This window comes from Protomyctophum bolini (genome assembly GCF_963924005.1).
Source record: "Protomyctophum bolini genome assembly, chromosome: 21".
In the NCBI taxonomy this organism is placed as follows: domain Eukaryota; kingdom Metazoa; phylum Chordata; class Actinopteri; order Myctophiformes; family Myctophidae; genus Protomyctophum; species Protomyctophum bolini.
Genome location: NC_137882.1, coordinates 17183262 through 17202097, shown reverse-complemented (window position 1 = coordinate 17202097; position 18836 = coordinate 17183262). Strand labels below are relative to the sequence as shown.

The 18836-nt window shown below is 40.5% G+C and overlaps 1 protein-coding gene and 1 long non-coding RNA gene across 2 annotated transcripts in view; one reads left to right on the top strand and one right to left on the bottom strand.

Annotated features, from left to right (window-relative positions):
* Positions 1 to 18836, top strand: part of LOC308336388 — a 668236-nt gene that overhangs the window by 612160 nt on the left and 37240 nt on the right. The gene's annotated exons all lie outside the window — the stretch shown is intronic.
* Positions 9267 to 17030, bottom strand: LOC308336348 (Golgi reassembly-stacking protein 1-like). The gene is made up of 9 exons (XM_080793697.1): positions 16825 to 17030; positions 15120 to 15200; positions 14435 to 14638; positions 14088 to 14174; positions 13846 to 13976; positions 12105 to 12249; positions 11590 to 11707; positions 11336 to 11458; positions 9267 to 11019 (listed from the first exon to the last, which is right to left on the bottom strand). The coding sequence occupies exons 1-9, from the start codon at positions 16888 to 16890 to the stop codon at positions 10757 to 10759; spliced, it is 1218 nt and encodes a 405-aa protein (XP_080649823.1). The 5' UTR covers positions 16891 to 17030; the 3' UTR covers positions 9267 to 10756.

The following is an 18836-nucleotide window of genomic DNA, read 5'->3' as shown; positions in this document are numbered from 1 at the left end:
CACACACACACACACACACTGGGGATTTGTCATCGTAACCACAGGGCCAAGGCAAAACAGCATCCTTAAGTACTGAACAGCAGAAGCTTTCTCGTTTTCCCCTATCAGGAGTTTACAAAATGCAAAATAGCAACAAAACAAACATTCATTTGAAAATGCAGAGCATGAAAGTATAGTAGCCTACTATACTGTAGGTAGTATAGTACTAGCTACACTGTATAGTATACCAAATGTATGTCTTCATGTTACAAACCCCACGTACACGTATACGGAATATCTAGAGCACAAATTTGAATCTTTCATGATTACATAATATACTTTGTCATGGGATATCACGTTCATTTAATCTGACGTTTTTGCAAAGATTGGCAGAAATGAAAGACGAAACACATTTTACATCACCACATGACGCCTTGGAAAGCACTGTGAAGTTTAATTCCTGGACATTTTATCTGTCTGCACCAGGGCTCTATCAAATCCCTCTTTGCCTGTCACCAGCAGGATGTTTTCCTCCATGCCGCTGAGAAAACCCCTAAATGCCATACCCTTTCTGCCAACCTACAAAAACACACCCTTTTGTGCCATCAGATAAAGCAGTGCCATTTAGCGTTAACACGAGAAGATCGAGCCCCATCAAAGCTGACTGAAGGGCTTTTTGGGATGTATTCTGCCATGTCTCACATTTTATCATAGGAGCCACATATGGTCACACTGTGTGTGTGTGTGTGTGTGTGTGTGTGTGTGTGTGTGTGCGTGCCTATGTCACATTGCATGTGTGTTGACTCGTGACAATAATTCAGTGAAGAGCAAAAATACAATATTCATGTTTAACCATTGAGCCACAAAATGAAATTGTTTAGCAAATAGCCGATCTACAACCTCACAAAATGGCAGGATGTCACCTCACCTCCACTATAAAGATTTAATGGATTTCATTCATAAAGCACTTCATATTTGTGTAATCTCAAAATGCTACGCTACAATAAGGATTTACATAAAAAAAAAAAAAAAGAATCACACCGTGTGAAGTGAGGGGCGCATATTATACATCATCATACATCAACTCATGGCCAACTAAATTTATGTATTTACATATGACGTAAATTTTCCCTTCATTGTCAATGGCATTTAATGTTTGTGTTGCCACAAATTTACATCATATTTGAGGCACATATGTTCTAATTTCTCCTTTCATTGTCAATATGAGACATGTGGGGACAAAAGCTGTACATAGGCCCTCAAAAATAAGAAAAGGAAACGAAACATATGAGGTCATAGAGCCTCGAGGTAAAACCAGTGTAGTTAAAAAGAAACGCTTTGTTAAAAAGGTAGGTCTTTAGTGCTCTCTTAACAGAATCGACCGGCTGAAATTAGTGGTTAAATTAATTGTTGGACTGATGATGAAATGTGTTTCAGCAAAATACTGGTGGTCTACATACAGTAGCTCGGACCACCAGTATGTTCCTTTAATGTAACAGATGTAACATGATGTAACATTAAGTGCTGACATTTTCCAAATGACAAAAGAATAACGCATGGTCGCATTGGTCGTGGAGGTGACATCCAGGTTACATAGAAATGAAGAAAATGCCAGCACTCATTGTATGTCCTTAAAATGACTCTGATTATAAGACGACCCCCATTTTTCAAGACTCAACACTCAAGAACAATGAATGTCAATTAGTCTCTTATTATAATACGACCCGGGTTTTTAGGGATATTTCCATTGGAAAAGAAGTCTTATATTCAGGCCAATAGGGTATATTCTTTATATTCTTTTCTACTGAATGTAGTATATACTATTTATGTTTATTTGTATTCTTTGTTTGAGTTTGTTGACAACAGAAAACCTTCTGACCAAGGACATTTGCATCGGTGCAAAAATAAGAGCACTATCCCCCAAAGAAAAGGTCTCAAAAATGCCATATTGGTGAGACTGTAGTGTGCATTGTGTGTGTGTGTGTGTGTGTGTGTGTGTGTGTGTGTGTGTGTGTGTGTGTGTGTGTGTGTGTACGTTTATTTGAGGAGTAGGAGGTGCATTGTCGTGTGGGCGGCATACCCTGTGGGCTGTAAGTGAGGTGAAAATGATAATAACTCCATGAGACGACTCCCTAACTGGTCATAGAGCTATCCCTGGATAGTGATGGAGGTGTCACAACAAATATGTCTCAAACACAAGCCGACAGAAGAAGCTATATGCCGAGTTGCAAACCTTCCTCCACTCAGGATGAAGGTTTGCCAATTCTTCTGCAGGACAATTTGCCATTCCCGCCTTGACCAAAAGGAGTTCTCGATCACATTCCGTACACTGACCAAACGAAACGAAAAATCAATACTAAACTGAGAGGAAAAAGATTATGCCTGTTCTTTTGCTGTGGTTCTTTCTCTTATGTGGAATGAGATCGGCACTGTGGCTTCTCTGAGGAACATCACATTGATGACATCTTGACCAAGACACGCGTGTGCACGTGAGCGCACGTGTGCTTCATGCACATTTGCATTAAAGATGGAGTGCCGTGACAGCTACAGTATGTGTGTCCCTGGCTGTGTCCGAGCACGAAAATAGCGTTTGGTTGGATTTCACCACCAAGTATCACTGTTGCACTGTTGTTGGCTTACTGGCAACACAATAAATATGTCGCTGATCAATGGTGGTGAGATTAACCGCAGACAGACTTCTAGATGGTTTGCCTCCTATAGCACCATCACTGGAAAAATGCTATGCAAAATATCCTAACATGAAAGTTGTCTTTCCTATGTTTTGTTGCATATAGCACTGGCAGAAGGTAAAACATGAGTACAGAGAAACGTACAGGATTTGTTTTCATGCTGATCTGACCTACTTCATTGACAGTTTTTCTGTATTCTGCTCTGTAAAAACAAGGGCAGGCACGAGGTTTGTAATGAACGCAATGACTCAAAGCTTGGCAACAAGAATGTAATATGTTCTGCCAATCATTGGTTCAAATAAGCTCTGAAGATGTGATACAAAATAAATTAAATAATATAATTCATCATGACATGTCCGACTGCCACTACCAATTTAATGAAATTACAATGTAGTAGTCCTTACCCGTTTGAATATATGAACACCAAATTATGTGATCCACAATGTGGCCTATTAATAAGGGAACAGCTTTAAATTGGTTAAATAAAGAAAAAGGGCTTTGTTACGCCCTCCATAATATAATGGTGAATGCCTGTGTCTCAGACAGACAGACATTTCTAGGAAGTAGGATTGACTGACTATGAAAGAACCTGACATTGGCAAGGTATTGGATAGCAGAGAGAAATGCTGGCATCATTAAAAGGGACAAGGCGATCATTCTGCATGGAACCAACTTCTACCTTCTTCCATTCATGTGTGTGATTGAGTGGGTCCCAATGAGAGAAAATGCAGCTTTTTGGGCACAGAGACAGCAAATGGGCGAAGGAATTAAGACTGGACAAACTGACAGCTGCCCCAATATGTTCGGAACAATGTGATCAGAATGTTAACTCAGTTTCCTCACCCCTGCAGAAAGGCTTCAGAATAGAACAGGATATACTGTAAGCTCACCCTCCTGGTCAAAATGAACAATGAGTTGACAGTTTGACAGGCACGTTAAAAGCATCACTCATGATCTTACAGCAGTGGTTCTCAACCTGTGGGTCGGAACCCCCGGGGGGGGGGGGGGGGGGGGGGGGTAGGTATGGATTTACCAGATTTAACCTGGCAGTTGGCAGTCTCATTGGTACATTCATCCTCAATATGCATTAGACATGGTTTGTTACAATTTAAGGTTTTACATAGACTACATTTATCCCCTAGCAGACTAGCCGCAATTTATCTAGACTCAGTTCCAGGCTGTGCCAGGTGTGGTCAGGAGTCAGCTACACTTGGCCACATGTTTTGGTCGTGTCCCAGACTGACTGCATTTTGGACAGAGATATTTAATACCTTTTCGTATATTTGTAACTGAACTATCCAATAACGGCGTTGTTTGGTGGCCCTCCAAAGGGAATATAAATACCAACTCATCAGGCTGAAGCTATAGCGTTCTCCTCTTTACTTTCCAGACGCCAATTGGAAAAAGTAAGAGGGTGAAGTTAATTGTGTCTGAAGAGAATTGTGAGCTGAGAATTCCAAAATTGCAAAACCGCATACCAAGTTTATTCACTGTAGCCGTTATTGCTTTTAGCCCTTTCGATGCTATGATCTGCTGTATGAATAAATGTAATTATAGACTGGTACAGTACAGTGGTAGTCTTAACATCGGCAGGCACTCACTGGGATTAGTCCCTGGCTCAGTATAATGAACAATGTGAAGGAACACCACATGAAGCTTGTATGCAAATGTGTCTCCCAATATCACTGGGGAGTGGGGATGTGGACATGCAGTGTGTGTTGTTCAATTGCATGAGGGGAATGTACTGTAAAATCCTAACATACAGCAGGGGTTATTTTACTGGTGGGTGCATGTTGTGCATGCAATGTTTCCCTGATGCTCATATGAAAATGACACATCAAACAACTCGGATGTCATCAGTTTGCTGAATCGACCAGTCCCCAGAGATGAAAGGGATGTATATTGTATAGAACTATAGTCAGGGAGAACAAGGTGTTCTGGATCCCAGGCACAACACGCCAGAGACATCTTGGGCAAGTTTTGCAGAGGAAATTCAACCCGATATCACATCTATGGTCATATTACATCTGTTTAGCCTGTTTTAACTCGTTCAGTTGCTCAGGAATACGAGCATGTCATTTAGTTCCTAGTCAGTGGAGCATCGTGAAATGTCACTTTGCCAGAGGTGGGTTTAACCCTGTGTCATAAGAGGATGGCCCCACACACACCACCCAGAGGGTCATAATGAGAAATGATGGAGAGCTGCTGCACTTTTTGCTTGGAGGAAGAAAGGAACGAAAGAAAAAGCAGCACAGCAAATGAGTCCATTTGAAGCAATTATTCTTAATTCTCATTTTCCTACTTATGTCTATAAATGCATCCTCTCTGCACCCCCACACACTAACACATACTCCTTCTGTAATCACGCCATTTCTCAGCTGGACATGCTGCAAAGCTGGTCTCAAGGGGTACTCTATGCTGACGCTTGAGAGCAAGCAAGGACCACCACACAAATGGTTGAGGGGAAGCCGAACTGACAAGTGGACTCATCTGCGTCACAATGTCCTTTGAGGCAGCGTGAGAGGCGAAGACAAGGCATGCTCCTCCGGAGGAGGTGGCCTCCTTTTGGCTTCATATCTCTGGGCTCCTGCTGGCCGATACCCAGCCAGCTGCTGGTTGCTTTCTACAAACCACATGTTTTCAACTGGATGATGTCACGAGAGCACGCATAGTGAAGTCGTTTTGTTTGTTTATTTTGTTTACCCCGAGCGTGTCTCACGCTCATTGTGTGACGTATTGTCACACAATTTACTGTAAATTTGACGTTGAATAATGAGTGGTGATCATCATCACCACTCAGTTAAACACAAGTTTGTTTTCCTTTCTTCAATTGACCGTCAGTGTTCAGAAAGAGTCGTAGCTAGTTAATAAGCTATGACTGACAGCTGAGGATTATATCCACCCCTGTCCAAAAATACTAGTGCTGCTGATGTGCTGTGAGAAAAAGCTGCTTAAAATCAGTGCACTCCTTGAGAAAGCCTCGAGCCTTCTGTTGGATAGACGCAGAAATGCTCTGATGTTCATTCTCGCACTCTTCCCCCACTGACTGTTGCCTCTCTCTCTGCCTCTACAGTACCTGCCCATCCCCCCATCTTCCACAGAGGAGGAGTGCCCTGGTAAATAATTGAGGCAGATTAGTCCTCTGCTGTACAATATATCTGTGCACCGTAGCTTTTCTAATCCCAATGTTTCCTAAAGGCTGAGCATCAACAAATATATTTGGTTTGTTTGTACATTCTACCGAGGGTAGGTCATTATTTTAACACCACAGTGACACAGATGCTGCTGCCTAGTGTCTACAGTATATCTCATCAGTTCACGCAGGCTCCCTAAAGTACGTCCGCAAGACGCACGCTCAAACATATGGTGTCACACAAATGCTGCTCTCTCTTCGGAATACTATGTTAGTGTTGTGTCATGTCTTTCAATGAGGAAAAACTACGCTATTAATTTGAGGTTTTTATTTGCCATGTTTAAGGTTTCAAATGCAGCTTTATATACATAATTATTGGGGGGGAGGGGGCTTTTGCAGCTATACTGTAACATGCCGAGTTTTCATTTAATTCTGAGTGTACAAATGGATGTAGGGTCACATTTTGCAGTGGGATATTATGAATAATATATACTCATGGGAAATGATGTATTGCCTCACCAGGACCTTGTAGCATCTGTGCTGTCAAGTTGGTACCGCAATCCAAATCACTCCCATTTATAATGTATTTGATTTATGTTCACGTTATGTTATTTTAAAAAGAAAAAAAGATTAAAGAAAACAAGACAAAAAGGGAGCGTATTTTGGAGCCATGTGCAATGACAGGAAAAGCACTGTATAGGATGAGATCTACAGCATAATGAGGTATTTGCTGACACCTGCTGTCCTAAAGCATAAATGCACTCTTTTTGCCGGTCACTGGTTCTAGACATGAAATGAAAAGAACTGATGGGTTATTATACTGAAGTTAACTGAAACAAAACGGAATAACTTAAAAACTACAATTGAAAACGTTTTCTGTTAAGAAGTTAAAGCTCGATACTCGATGTTTGTTCAATAACAGGAGTCTCTCTGTCTCTTTAATAAACAAAAAAAATACATGTTCAGGTGGGTTGCCTATTTTGTCCAATCAGGAGAAAGGGCCCATTTATCATCTTCCATTTCACAGTGTTCCAATTCTAATAGTGTTTGCTCGTTTCTTTGTGTTATCTATCCAACTACAAATGCACCAAGTCTCTCTGTGTGTGTGTGTGTGTTGTTTAATTCACGTAACTCAAGAACCTTTCGCCCCACCAACTTCAAATTCGACACACACGTTCCACACCCGCACAGAGGTTGCAGTGCCCGGTGTCGAGTCGGTCAGACCCACGGTTGTCCAGAACCGCCCCAAAAAGGCCTCTGCCCGGGCTCCGGACAGGGCCCCTGCCCAGTGTCCATATACGACTCCATATTTGGGCATGCCTGACAAAGAACTCCATATATGGGCATAAAAGGGACACAGACATAATATCTGGGTGGGGCATTCATTTATAACTTGCATCGTTCCAGCTGTAGAGGCTCCAACGGGCACCACTCTACAGTATCTATAATACGTACATCACTTTGACTCGACCAGCTCAATAGAATGATACATTGGCTAATAGATGCAGGTCTAGGTCAGTTACAGATCACCTTTATTAATGCCAAAAGGTACCCGAGCATACCGCAACCGGATGCGTGACGCACAACACCGTGCACGGGGAGCTGAGTCAGACCAAGCATGAGATGCCAGAACTCCATATATAGTAATAAATGGACACAGAAATCTCCATATATGGTCATGAAAGGGACACAGACAGATGGTGGAACGGGTACTCTGGCACGGGTACAACAGGTATTATAGCTGGGTGGGGCATGGATCTCCAACTTCCATCGTTACCGACTCGGGCACCAGTTCAACAGAGAAAAAGGTCTAAATAAAAACATAATTAATAATTCAAAACTAATAATCTTGCTAGGTATTCATTTATTACTTCAAGTGGCATTTTGTGTTCTTATCAATACAACAATTAAGCTCTAAATTGCACAATATTTTCATTGTGTCTCCTTCAATAGAAACAAATACATAAAACATTACAACTTTGTAATTCAAGATAAAGTTAAAAGAAACACCCAACATACATCAACAATGTACATTGATGGATTTGGATATGTTAAATCTCAAGTAGACTTGAGAATAATATCCAGAAGTAGTCCAAATAGTAAATCACTTGTCAATCTTAAGGTATCGGTTGTAATTTTGTAAGGCTGAGAAAATGGCTATGACGACTGGCTGCAGTGAACTAGCCTGGAAAAGCACCCGGTCACGGACTTCAAGTTACTGAATGAAAATGAAATTGAAGGCTAGCAGTGAACAATATACAAATCAATCTACACAATTTAAACGTCTCAAAACACGTTTTTGCAAGCAGGCTGATTACAATGAGTACTCCGACAAAAACACCAAAGGCTTCAGAGGTGATTTAGCAGTGAAAGGCAAATGTCTCTTGTATTCTCTGTTCGTATCACGATGTGTATGTGTGTATAGTACGCACAGGCAAAACAACTATTGACCAAGATTGAAGTGAAGGTTTGATAATGTTCGCATATTATGACATGCACATTTTTACACAACATAGAGACGTCACGGTTAAAAAAACATTAAAATATGAACATATCTTTCTTCCTGGACAACATATAAGTATGTTAAGAGATGACATGACGTGACACTGAGAAATACTTTTGGGAGCTGTTCCACCAGCAGCAATACATTTGCAAAAATATTTGTGTAATTTTCTTGTAGCACAAACAGAAAATGAATTTAGCCGTGGGAAAATATTTCTGGGGAATATCAAAGTCTGAAAGTTTGTATTTGCTGAACAGCCTTGCATTTATGAAAATCATAGGAACAAACAATGCAAGTTAATATTGGTTTAGATTGGCTTTTCTTTCATAACAATTTCATGCCAAGCTATAAGCTAAATAATAAGATAACTGGGTCTGTGTGCATACATCTTACAACAATAGATGGGAAATGGAGACGTTTTTGTCCCATGGCGGAAATACAGTTTCAGCTTCACCCAGCTGATGGCTGCTCAGATAGCTATGATGAGCGCTCTGATGTTAAGTGTCTTGCTCAGAGACACTTCGACACACAGACCAGGGACGTGAGGTTTGCCTCACGTCCCCGGCCTCTACCCACTAAGCTATATGGCCCATAAAAGCACTGATACCCCAGCTGATGTGGACTGTATCAATTATCAATATGGATTGGACGATAATCGTTATGTTTATCGTGATTTAAAAAAAACCTCACAATAATCGTATAGTGGACTAAGTGGAGATTAATTATTACTCGGGAAATTGTTTTCCGTTATACACTAGGATGAATTCACTTTTGTTGAGCTGCAAATTCCGTACCACTTAATCCCTCTAGATTTGATTAATGGACCTGTAAAGAGCGCATTGGTACACTCTTATTTCACTCGATTTGCTAAAAATAGCAGATCTACAAGCTCACACTGCATTGTCAGTTTGTAGATTGGATATCCCCACCCCCCATCCCCCCAGTCCCCAGAATAGGCATGCTGGGGATTCAAGTGGTTAACAAAAGTAATCGCAATAATTTTTATCTTGTCCCATCCCCATTAATCAACATACTTTTTTTCAGATCAGAAATCTTATACTTCAATACTTTCTACTATACTACATAGTGTAGTTGTAGTAAAAGGTGTTTCAGGAAAACAAGACTGTGTCTAGTAAGACTCCTTCTGATCAGAAATACATTTGCATAAAACATACAATCAGCATCAGAAACCAGAATTATAAACATAGTATAGAAAACAGATGCATGATGGTACATTTATGGAACTGCATATAGTTGAAAGGCTTATATTTTCCTTCAAGTTTAGCATTTCAGTGCCGGTCGTTACACAGCAACAAGTGCATGAAACATCTTAAACCGCTTTGGCTTTTTTGTGTGTGCAAATGGGATTTTAACAGCAACTGAGGCTCAGTTTGATCGGTTTGACATTTGCTTCAAGAAAAATGTGGGTACATTCATAGTGTATTATGAATCTGACCAGCAAAGCCCAATGAAAATAAAATGAATTAAGATGTGCAATAAATCAAAATAAAATTAATTAAGATGTGCAATAATATCGCATTCAGCAAAGGTAACCCTTAAAAAAGAATACTCTCGAGTCTCGAGAATCCAGTGCATTCCAGTGACACAACTTAAAAGTGATAGGTTTCTACGGTATTAGCCTAACCGTGATAAGTATAGAAGCCATTCCAAAGACATGGTCCGTCATGTGTCTTGCCAACATCGCTGTAGGTGCAGTCTCACGCAGCCCGACGATCAGAGACATTCGCCTACTTATACATCTGGCGATATCTAAAAGTCACGGAATGGGCTTGAAACGGGAGAAAACCAGCGGTAACCAACCAACCTACTCCCAACTGCTTTGAAAACAAATCCTGATGCTATCCCATATGAAGGAACGGACCTGAAGTGGTTATTATTTTCAGAATTGTGTCCACCCAGTTTTAGCCCATCATTGTTATGAAACGTTCATAAGTTACATGCCTATTTGAGAAGCCACACCAATCCCCACTATGTCCCCTTTTGGCCAAATGCCCTGAAAAATATAACTCCATGACAAACATTTATCGTGTATAGGTAACGTGTATCGGTTCATACATACTGATATTGTAACTTCTCCTGCTAGGAGACAAACAGTCAAAGCTCAAATCTGTGCATTCTTCCTAGCAGCTAGAAAGAATGCACTAGAAAGAATGCTACTCGTGGAGTAGCTCGAATCTAGCTATTATTCAAAATAACTCTACAGTAACAACCATGGATGCTTCAAAAATGTGCATGGCTTCCTATGTGGGGGGGGAAAGGCAAACCTTCCTCGGGTTCTGTTTCGACACCTACCTACAGTGATGTTGGAAAATGAAATGGCTGAGCTAAAGGGCGATGTGATATGGACGCAAGCATAGCTATAGTAACCTCCTCTCCTACACTAGCTACAATTCAAAGGAGTAGTATTTCTAATTATTGAGCGCTACTCCTCTATTGTAGTTCAGGCGACTCTGTGACGTCTTCCTCTGTGTACTCAGACTTTGAGCGTGTCATGTCCATACCTTGTGCCAGTGGGGTAATAGTGTTGTATGGAGCTTCTTTGGTGACGTCAGGGCAAACGATGTCACCTGTGGCTTCAGTGTCGGGAATAGTAACCAGGTCTACAAGAAGCTTGTCCTCAGCTTCCTCATTGACGCTCAATTCCACCTCCCCCTCTGGTGATGAAGGCGCTATCTGGCCAATGGATGAGTTATCTGTAAGATATAGGAAACATTAACCTGAGGCCGATTCTACAGATGTCTTCTAATAGTTTTCAAGCGTCAAGGACTGTTTGTTTCTTTAAAATTGGCTCAAATCAAATATATATAGTCAAAACTATATATATTCTACGTATATAGTCAAAGATTTGAGTCAATTTCAAAGATTTAGTGACATGCTATGAGCTTGTATATCTGCTAGTACTGAATAGCCAACCAATCTAAAATGACACAGATGCATTCTTTTAATGGTTTAAATAGAAAGACGACATTATAAAACGGAAAGGAATCTAATCCCATCGGCTGTACCTACCCAAGCTAAACTGATCACTAGATGCATCTCCGTAATTAACAAACATGGAGTTGTTGCTCATATCGATGGCAGAGACCATCTCTGATAGGTCTGGGGTCATTGCCTCGGAGAAATTGGAGGTATCTGAAATTGATTGAGAACAAATGTTTATTTTTCAAACATTAACTCATAACATAATGGGAATTAGGAATATATCAAAATGAACCAAAAACAAACAATAGGTGGAATTTTGCAACCACAACAAATATCCATACCAAGGTCTGCAACAGTCTGTGTGGATGGGGATAGACAGGGATCCAGAACAACCTGTTCTCTCTGACTGAATTCTACCTCACTTTCACCACAGGGACTCGGTACAGCAACCGATGACATCTGAGTTGAGAAAACAAGAGTTGTTCCACTAATCCTAATAGCAGTTACATCATCTTTATAGCGCACAAAAAGTACAAAAATATTTGTAAAATGATCATATTTGAACTGGGGAACACCCCGGCCCCACCACTGAGTCAGTGCGACCATCCGTTCCCTAGTTAGGGTCCCTTGACAATAGCATGATGGTCAAAAATGAAGGGGAACAACATAGAAGCCAAGATAAAGGCATTTCTAAAAATGTAGTAACATGGAAGTGGATGAGGGCTGTTTAATTCTTTATAATCTTTTTGCAATGACGTGATTTCCTGCTAGACTGTTAAAACACCCCCAAAATGGGAACCATTCAATAATTGTAATTAGGCCAAATGTAGTCAAATGATTTAATAAGCAGCTGTACCTCATTGTGGTCACATGTTGGCATGTCCTCAGTGATGTCAACTTGAGACACAGTGGATTCCAGGGTGGTTTCGCTTGGAGTGTTGGGCTGATGTGGACGGGTTGGGATCCTGTGCAAATATCCGTAGCCAATACCACAGCCAAGGCTAAAATAAAAGATGAACAAACCACCTCACTGTCAACAACACGATATTATGATATATACTGTACTACTGTATGGCCAAAGGTGTGAATAGACAATAGCCACGTTTCCATAAATGTGTTTTTATGCTTATTTTGAAGTGTATCTTCAGAAAATGTGATACCTGTGGAATGGAAACGGTAAGAAAAAAAGAGAAAGAAAAAAGTAAGAAAAACATCTTCAATATTTGAGTGGCGCTAGCCTATGCCCAGCTTTCCGGGTTTGTGTGAACACAAACATTGGCTTGTGATTGCCTCCCCCGACTCCTATAGCGATGATTTGATTGGCTGAGCAAAGTACATATTGACGATAAAAGTGAGGGCAGAAAAGACGCCAAAGGCAATCACCTTTGCATGAATAACTTTTGTGATTTGATTGGCCGAGCACGGAATGTGATGTATGTTTATGTATGATTATAAGAGCATCTCACAGCCAAATACGTTATGACATTGCAAACATTTACTGTAACTCTCATACAGTAGGTAGTCTTAATATTCCACAATTATAAGTATAAGCCATGTTCATTGAAAAATTATGAAAAACTAGCCTGAGGTGAATTGAATTTGATTTGGGCATTTCAGTATATCCACAGTCAGTGACAGTGGGCAGCATTGAAAGCACTGGGGAGGGGGTCGTTCCAAACGATGTGCACACTGCGCAGCTTGTTCCCAACATGGTGGACTACCTGTGGTGGCAGGTCATTTTAAGTAATAATAATAATCTCAGTTAATGTCTAATCCTATTATACAATCCCAGAGTACAGTACGAGTACAGTACAGTACGTGTGTCTCACTCAGACACACCACAGTCAAAGAAAACAACAACAACGCTAGGATTATACATGTCTCAACTGACTAGAGAATTAGTGCCACCTAATGCTTAATGAACCAAACTCCTAATTTCGCATAACAATAGTGGGTGGAAAACATTCCTGATTCTTTATGCGACGTTTCAAAAGTTAGTATCGCCAGTAATAAATCGTAGAGGAGTGTACATGCATGCTTCACTCTTCAGCCAATTATTTCTAGACCCCTTTTTCTCCCCAATTTTGTCGTTATTTTGTCGCAGCACAGACATTTCTGTGCTGCTGTTGTATCCTACTGACTCACCTGCCAGTGAGCAAACCCCACCGGGAGGATGTAGACTCAGAACCTTCGTCCTACCCCTCGCCCAACACTCCCCGCTGACAGGTGCCATCCCAGCCTGTAGGAGTACATACTGTACAAGGCCCAATATCACCCTCCCTCACCCGAACAGGCCAATTGTGTTTGCATAGACGGTATTAGACACCCGACAATGCCGGTTGCACCACAGTGGATTCAACAGTGGCGTCACCCGAGCGCCTTTGCGCTGAAGCCTCTTGAAGCAGTCTGCTTCAAGAGGCTTCATCGTGCATGTACAGCACACTATAATCAAAAACAGACATTATTAAAGACTGAACAATAGTCTTTTTACTAACGTTTCTGTAGAGAAAACCAATCCGTTCTCTTACTTGATAATTTATGAGAACACAGACAGTCGGCTAATGGTGTGTATTGATGCTGGTTTGGTCTGCCCCTACCTTCCGTCTCCTCCCCATGCTCCATTAGGTGTCACCACTACCTCCCTGCACTGTTCAGTGTGTGTGTCGTACACCAGCAGCTTCAGAGGTTTCCCCTCATTGACTTCAATCAAAGAAAAGAAATCCTCCGACTGCAAGGGAAAAATCATAAACCTAATTATCAATACATAAGATACAATTCTAAATATGTCTGTCTCTATTATCTTTGAACTATTAATAAAGGGGGGGAAATGAAAACGTACATCTTGCATGACCTGGTCAGCTCCCACAATGAAGTCATGATGTGCCTGTAAACCTGCCAGTGCTGCAGGAGAATGTGGTTCTACATCCTAAAAAAAGAAATCAGAGTTGAAAATGATACGATAATTCAAAACAAATGTGTTTATATAGTACATTTAAAACACTCTCATTCAGCAGAAAGCACCAGTGTGATGTCTTGAGTCTTGACCTAGCTTGTAGATCAGCTATTTTCACTTTTCATTATTTTTTTATAATCTAAGCAAAAGTTTGAAGCAGTTTACTTTGAACACAGTTTCAAATTAGAAGATCTCCGGATAAAGACAATAGTTCTCCCCTTGTGGTCACCTACCAAGACATGCCAAACATTCTCATTGGCTCCTTCAAAGCTGCAGAAGCGAACACTGGCGCCCAGCAGGCCTTGACCACCCCACATGTTACTGGGAACAACCTGGAGCTCTCTGACCCGCTGGCTTTTAGTGTTGTACACCTCCAGTTTCACTGCTTTCTCCACATTGGCTTTTAGAAGGTCTTTCAGCAGGTCACTCTCTTTGTTCTGAGAGTAGAGCAAAAAAAAGGCACGGCAAATGTAGACACTTATAAAGCGCATAAAGGCCTTCATATCAAATAATATATATTTCAATAATTTTGTGCAAACTCAAAAGTACTATAAAAGTTAAAGGGAGGGAAAGTGATATTATTGTGTGTTAAAATAAGGGATACATTACAAGATAACGTACAAGATATTATCTTGTCCGTACAAGATAATTACTATCTTTTGAATGCATGGCCATTCAGGGGCTCCGTAATAAATAGCTCTTATATTGTGTGTTTGTTCAGTACGTTTCTCCAGCTTTTATCCAGGAGAGAGAACTCATACAGGATAAACAACCAAAATCTAAACTAAAACACTATCATGACACTACATGATGAATGGGTACTCTCTCCTGATTGGCTGAAATTGCCCCCCTATAGTATGATAACAGATGGACAGTTGTCGCTTGTCTTGCTTGACCAGCTCATGACAGTTTACTCACAAGTCGGGTATTTCCTATTGACAGGATGAAGTCAAAAAAGGGCTCCAGACCGGCCATTTGAGCAGGAGAATTATCTTGAATCTGAAATGTTAAAATACAGCGTCACTGATTTAACTTGTCTTGAACCCAAGGGGGGTGACCAGAGTCACCACCATGTGTCAACTCAAGGCATTGTATTGGGCAAAGTTATGGCAATTATGTCCCAGTGGTTAAACATCATTAACTTAATAATCAGTGGTGTGGAGTTGACAGTCAATTTTTTTTTTTCAATTCAAGGTGTTTTATTGGCACGAGAAAACATATGTTTACACTGCCAAAGCAAAAGTGCAAAAATCAAAATGTATTGTTACGTACAATTATTGAAAGTCAGAAATTCGATTTATATGTACCGAGGTCACTCAATGCAGATGCAGTGCAGGAACACACAGTACACACAATGATTAGTAGTCTTTAAGGTGGTTGTGTAGCATTTGATATCCTACTCCTATCACAGCAGCTCACATTTTTTGCTGCTGTGTTTGCACATTTGTACTTCGCCCAGCAGATATGGGAGTTTTTTGTCATTAGTCATGTTTTCCAACTCTCCTTGGGTGATTGTAAATTTGTAATCTGTGGGAAGTATGTCTTTAAAGAGTTGCATACCCTCCACTGATCCCATTGATCCAAATAGAAATCTGATCTGCTTGTATTAAATAACATTAAACTCACCAACATTGCAGCTGTAGTAGGTCAAGCTTGAATTATCCTCTTTCAATCTGCAAAGCATTTGTTTCTACTTTCTGTCAAGACATTTCATGTACTGTAGGTGATTATTTTAAGTGTTGGAGTTTGGAAGCACTCAAAGTCACTGAACAGCCCTGTGTATCACCTGTTTCGAATTTGAAATAATGCATGAGGCAGCAGCACGACGTGTTAATGAAAACGAGCGCTTCCAAACTCCAACACTTAGAAAAATAATCACCTGCATGAGTGCACGGAATTTCCTGACAGAAAGTAGCTCATAACATGTCTACGTGGAGTTTTATGAAACAAACGCTTGAGAGGATAAATCAAGCTTGTCCTACAGCTGCAATGTTGGCGAGTTTAACCTTGTTTAATACAAACAGATCAGTGCTTGGATCAATGGGCTGTCAATGGAGGGTATTGCAACTCTAGATTCAACCCATTATAAAAATGTTGCAAATTGCAGCTAATGAAATTGTTGGCTCAGGCAAAATATTGATGAATTCACAGCTTCATGAGGTGTGTAAATACCGGTAAGTAATATTTTGGGTGAACTACTTATTTAAAGCATATTCCAATTGCAAATATAGTGGGATTTTTTTTAAATTGCAATTTTGTACATATATTACTGGTGGACCAACAATACTTTGTCCACCACTGTCTGGAATGTGACAGCTCCCTCTCTCTCTCTTGCTTACACACACACACACACACACACACACACACACACAGTGAAGTTTTCTGGATATCAGCCAAATGCCACCTCATCATCACAGGGCAATGAATTCTACAAAATAGTTGAGTGCAACTGCAACAACAATAACATGCAAATAATAACCTTGTAAACAACTCCTAGCATGCATGTCATTATACTACAGTATGTGAAGTGTGCACTTTTCAGTGGCTGCTTGGTTCTCTTCTCATACATTTTAGATATCAAGTTACAGTGATTTGATATAGAAACATAGGCTACTCTACCTACCCCATGAACATGGTAGCCACTGTTCGTCCCCCCGTCTGACAGAAAGGAACTCTGCGGCAGCCCCATCGCTCTCCGCCGTTACAGTTACAGTCACTGAAATAGAATAATAATTAAAAGCATTACTTGTCTGGAGCGACAAGCTAAGCTAACGTGTGCTAACCTACTCTATGGTGCTAACTAACAACAGTGACAGCTGAGCTAATGAAGCAGGAACTATCTGGCTGCATCCTGCATGCAAAGGACAGGCAGGCGTTTCCTCGCTATTGCCACATTCAGACCAGCTAATAAATAAAGATACCAGATAGGAGTGTCGTCTCACTCGTCTAATATAAGTGAATGCCTAAACAGACTCACTCACTCACTCGCACACATACAATAAACGTATGACTACATAAGCACTGTTAAATGTATATTATTTTTAATACCGGCCAGGCCACGAGCCACGACATTACTAAAAGTCTACAAAAGTCTACATTATCGAGCCATGCTACATTCGATTAGCCGACCTGGATGGTATTCCCAGCGTTGCCTAGCAACAGGACGCTCCATCCCCCTCCAGCCTCACGAATTTGACTGAGAATGACCTGAAAACATGTCGACTGGACTGTGACAGGTCCAGCTGGTTTAGAATTTTAAATTGAACGAAACCCATTGTCTGCTATATGCTAATGGGAGTTCGACATCACCCATTTTCAACCTATGTTATTCAAATGAAGTGGTCCTCATGCCAGGTGGAATAATTAGTAACTATAGCAGCCTACATTTTCTTAAATACTGGACATAATTTTGAGGTACTTATACTTTACTGGAACAGGCTATTTCCAATGTTTTATAGTTTTACTCCACTACATGTATCTCAAAGTCCAATATTGGCTTTTACTCCACTTCAATTATTAGAAAACGTGGGTTACTTACTTTATAGATTTAGATTATTATTACAAAAAATACATTGACCACTTCACTAATTCTTATTCCTATTCTTTGCCTATTTGAAAATAGCAGATCATCAAGCTCATAACTTAAGCTTCTTGTTGTGAGCATTCAGTAGCAGTAATGTGTCTGACTGTGTCTCGGAGCCTCTGCCTGATGACCAAAAGAATATCTCCCCCGGCCCAGGAGGAATTCCCCTTTAGGCTATATAACAGTGGTCGTTTTAAACCAGTGGTCCTTGAGGGGATTCCAGTTGGTACCCAACTAAATGACGGAGAGTTGGTAACCAAATGGACCCTTATAGATTTTTAACCCTTGCGAAACCATGCTACATCATACACATAACCCATCTCATACTAAGGGCAGCAATGGAAACTAGAAAAGTGGCAATTTAAATTGCAAAGTGTGGTTGCCGCAATCGCTTATATAGGCCCATCCCACAAATTTTGCTAGTCAATTACAACAGTGGTGGGAAACTTTGACCGTGGAGAGAGCCACTATATTTCCACACTCACTCCAGAGGGCCACATTGCATATTTCTGTCAAAGCAAAAATAGCCAATCTACAAGCTCAAAATGCGTCGTGCTGCGATGCGTTTTGACCTTGTAGATCGGTTATTTTTGCTAGATTTGAGAATAGCGAATCAAAATAAAGTTTATACAGAAAGAGTTACAATTACAATAGTCTGGTTGCCCTGTTAGGGCAGTATTCTCCAACCAAGCTGTAAGCTTCTTTTTTTACGCTATCCTTTTGATCATAAACACATAACATAATAACAAACAATAATGTCAGTTATTGTTTGTTATTATGTTGTGTTTATTTCTTGATGAATAATCAATCAATTACCCCACCAACATGTCCTTGTCCTGCATTTATCCATAACTATATTCTTCCAACTTTTACCACCATGCAGTGAAAAACCAAAATTATCGTGTCTTATTTGTGACCATGTGAACTGTACAAGGTTTGCGGAACGGTGTATTTTTTCAAGAAGAACAGCAGCTGTCTATAGTACACTGCTATCAGTGAGGACATTTAGGACCCACCTGTGTCATTATCAGCTACCAATGACAAAAAAATAA